Raw genomic sequence first — 4,069 nt, forward strand, 5'->3', positions numbered from 1 at the left:
TTTTATCATTTTGATACTGTATTAATTTTTGGCAAGTAGCCTACTGGATAAATGTAACTAAATTAAACTCAGTGGTTGACAAATGAAATACAAACATGCAGCGAAAAGTGCTTCACATAGGAACAAATAGACATAAAATCACTACAGAAATTGACAACAAGAGATAGGCCACGAATTTAAAAGACTAAACATCAATACATGGCCTACTGTATATATCAGTCAAAGCTAAATATACCAGAGATAAAGCTACTGTAAAAACAATGATTAAAAAGCAAACAAAACTAAGGCTTTAACACTACTCCAAATATAGGGTAAACGTTTCACTTGTATCGATAGTTGTAAAACACCAGATTTTTTTTATTTTTAACCTTTAAAGATGATTACGAAGAAGAAAAACTAAATATATTGCGTGGTAGCTAAACAGGGGCTTTACTTTGAAGAACGTGAGCGGAAGTCGTGTTGGTAACTGTCATAGGCTTGGCTCAGGAGGAGTGTGCTGGGAGACCCTACAGCTACATGTTCCAAATGTGTGTAAGGATATGAACAGAGCATTAAGTGGGACGAGCTGCTGTGGACCTACTGACAGTTTGTAATGGAATAACGTGAAGGTAAGTTTAATGTGACGGGACTGTGACTGAGGATTTTCTGTATAAAACAAACCGGGATAACTGTCAAGATCAAATTTAAGGCTCAGTTCAGCCAAAAAATAATGAAATAAATACTGTTATCTATTTATCCGTGTTATCATGTGTTATCGTGTTACATTATATTACCGTTGAATGTGCTTCTCTGTCTGTCAGCCACACTGGGTGTAGTAAAGACCATTAAACTTTTATAATTTTTAACACTTGTTGGCATCGTAGCCTCGAGTCTCGCCTGTTCTGGTCTAGCATAGAACCGAACAAACTACAAGCCAAACTCCATCTAAAATGTTCGCAATTTAACGAGCCTTTGGCTCGTTTCAGGTTAAGAGCAAGCTGTACCTAATGTATTCTTTATAAATAGAGATATTTACTAAATCACAAGTGGCCGCTTTACAATTCGGCTCCAATCTTGTACACCAGGCAGCAATACATTACTAATTAATGTCCACTTTTGTGACAATTCACCTGTTAATGGTGTCTTTATATCAATACGCAGTGGGCAGGGCGGGAGCGGTCGCTGTAAACCAATTCTAAAAGTCGCGATTTTTTTGCAATTTACTGCTTTAATGTGGGCCATATGTAAGCCGAATTAATCAGAACATCTTTGCGATTTGTTGTATGTGTTGAGTCATGTTCTGCTGTTGGTATATGCTGGGTGACTGGCATGAATGTATTCATTTATGGGCTTTTATATAGACATTCGTCTATCAGCATAAGAAGAAAGTCAGTCCATGTTGCCGAGCAACACCTTTTTCTAAAGCTGTGTTTCTATGTCAGTGTGCCCCCTCCTCTGATCAGTCTCTGAACACTGGATGGTTGATGGTTGAATCTGGAATTTAGGTACATTTTTAGGGCATCTTCCTGTTGTTTACTGATTCACGCGCTCAACAAAAATTAGCGTATGAAATCCCTGTTGGCTGCTGTGGCGCTACATGTGCAAATGTGCTGCTACCCTCCCTGCTGTTTTATTTCTCATTCATCCCTCGGAGGCAGGATAATGTGAGGATGTGTAGTCCACAGGGAGGGGGGGGTATATTCACTTGTTGGGTGTTTGGTCTTTTGTAAATCAATGGGGTGCAGGGTGTTTGTGTGCTTTGACTCATTATGCATAATGTGTTATCCCCCCTCCTCTCTCAGGCTCCCGCTGCAGCCCCTGTGGAATATAAGCGGCCGGCTGGTCAATATTTGGTGGCGTCTCTTCCTGCTTTGGTTACCAAAATGGGGAACGGATTATCAGACCATCACTTCCCCTGCCTGCCGTCCTTCCAGGCGCTCCACATTGTCATCCTGGGTCTGGACTGTGCAGGAAAGACGACTGTGCTGTACCGCCTGCGCTTCAATGAGTTTGTGAACACTGTCCCCACTAAAGGTTTTAACACAGAGAAGATCAAAGTGTCGCTCGGAGGCAGCAGGCGGACAGCTTCCTTCCACTTCTGGGACGTAGGTGGTCAGGAGAAGCTGCGACCGCTGTGGCGCTCCTACACACGCTGCGCTGACGGCATCGTGTTCGTGGTGGACTCTGTGGATGCCGAGCGCATCGAGGAGGCCAAGACGGAGCTGCACAAGATCACGCGGCTGGCGGAGAACCAGGGCGTGCCGGTGCTGGTGGTAGCTAACAAACAGGACCTGAGGAACTCACTGAGCCTGGCGGAGATGGAGAGCATGCTGGCTTTGGGTGAGCTCAGCACAGCGACGCCCTGGCACCTGCAGCCCACGTGTGCGATCATCGGGGAGGGTCTGCAGGAGGGTCTGGAGAAGCTGCACGCCATGATCATGAAGAGGAGGAAGATGCTGCGGCAACAGAAGAAGAAGAGATGATGTGGGAACTATAACATGTGAGCTGGATCTAAAGCTGCATAGGAACTAGTCATTGGGTTGCCCTTTGACCTCTGATTGGCTGATCCCTTCAGTGGGACTGTGCGTTCAGGTCAGGGGAGGACAGTGGGATTGATTTTGCCCCGTGGACTCTGGATGTGAACAGCAACAAGTCAATCTAAAGGAAGTCCAGTATTGTGCTGTACATCAACAAGCTATGAAGTTTACTGAACTCTTTGAATGAGCTCCGACTCGTCTATTTTCTGTTGTTTGTTAAACTACGTGCTGCTTATCTATTCAGAAACAATCAATCTTTATATTTTTATTCTACCAAAGCTTGTATAGAGATCGCAGACAGGACAGTATTACAGCAAAGTGATCAAAGTCTTTTGCACAACAGGAGGTCCAGAAGTTTACATGAAGAGTAATGATCACAACAGGAAGCACACCGTCGCCCTAACATAGATGATTGGTAGAGGACCTGCCTTCCTGTGGCCAAATTTTACAAGCCAGCTTTAGGATTTGGTGTCAGTCCTTCTGAATCAGTCAGCAGCAGAATGAGGAGCATGTCTCACTGACAGAAAGACCAGAATGCATTGCACACACATTCTGTGTTTCAGTAAATAATGCATTACCTAAACTAAATGTGACAATCATGACATATTGTTACTGGATTATTTAATTCACAGATATCAACATTATAATCCTCATAAATCAATTGATTTTTTTATTTAACAGTAGAAGCTGTTCTTTTAATGAATTCACCCAATATCTCATACCTGTTACTTGTGGCGCTAACTAGCTAGCTAACAAGGGTTTAGAAATGTTGGCTGCTTCTCCTGCAAAGACAATCAGTACTCAGTATTACAGAAATATTTTGGTGCCAAAATACCATGGAGGTGTGATGCTTAGCCTTGCTAACTTAAAAATGTTAGCTACACCCACAATACCACACTTGTATGGTTAGCTTAGTGAGCTAACATGAATTCGCTGGCCTTTTTATAGCAAGCTAACATTCCTAAGAATAGCTAGCTCAGTAGCTTACATTGGCATTACTAGCCACTTTTTTTTAAACACTGATTTCTCATCATGCTAGTTAGAAAGTCCGAGTCCGTTTAGTCAACAGTTGGTAGTGCTGGACTGTTTTAAGCTTTCGCCTACAATAGCCTACACTGTGTAGGCTACTTGAATTGTTAGAAGGTGAGCTACTACTAATTTACTGGCCCTAATAGCGAGCTAACATTTCTTAGTAAATAGCAGCTAGCTCATTAGCTACCATTGGTATGACTACCATCTTTTTGTTGACATTGATTAAGCTATTGGGGTTTTTAGATGACTACAGTTTTATGGGTTGTCTGTTTGTCTAGCTAACAAATGTTAGTGTAGAGTGTTAGCAGTGATCGCAGTACACTTTATGCTTGCAAGTTCAGTAGTCTAACTTTTATACATGGCTATCAAAGTGTGCTCACATTCCAAAGGTTTCAGTTGTTAGCTAACTCGCTAACATCAGCATAACTAGCTTCTCTTTGTTGACACTGATTTGGCTACCAAGATTGTTCAGCTAACAAATGTTAGTACTGGACTTGTAGCTGTAATCACTGACAGTACAC

General features: G+C 42.4%; 1 protein-coding gene across 1 annotated transcript in view; it reads left to right on the forward strand.

Annotated features, from left to right (window-relative positions):
- The first annotated feature begins 534 nt into the window (after positions 1 to 534).
- Positions 535 to 4,069, forward strand: part of arl4ab (ADP-ribosylation factor-like 4ab) — a 4,326-nt gene continuing 791 nt past the window's right edge. Inside the window, exons 1-2 of the mRNA XM_069682174.1 lie at positions 535 to 608; positions 1,782 to 4,069. The exon at positions 1,782 to 4,069 is cut by the window's right edge and continues 791 nt beyond it. Coding sequence (XP_069538275.1) covers positions 1,863 to 2,462 — 600 coding nt within the window. The 5' untranslated portion in view covers positions 535 to 608; positions 1,782 to 1,862 and the 3' untranslated portion in view covers positions 2,463 to 4,069. The remainder of the gene's footprint in view (positions 609 to 1,781) is intronic.

This window comes from Semicossyphus pulcher, unplaced genomic scaffold (genome assembly GCF_022749685.1).
Source record: "Semicossyphus pulcher isolate SPU_LCO1_2020_fin unplaced genomic scaffold, fSemPul1.0.p SCAF_5, whole genome shotgun sequence".
NCBI lineage: Eukaryota > Metazoa > Chordata > Actinopteri > Labriformes > Labridae > Semicossyphus > Semicossyphus pulcher.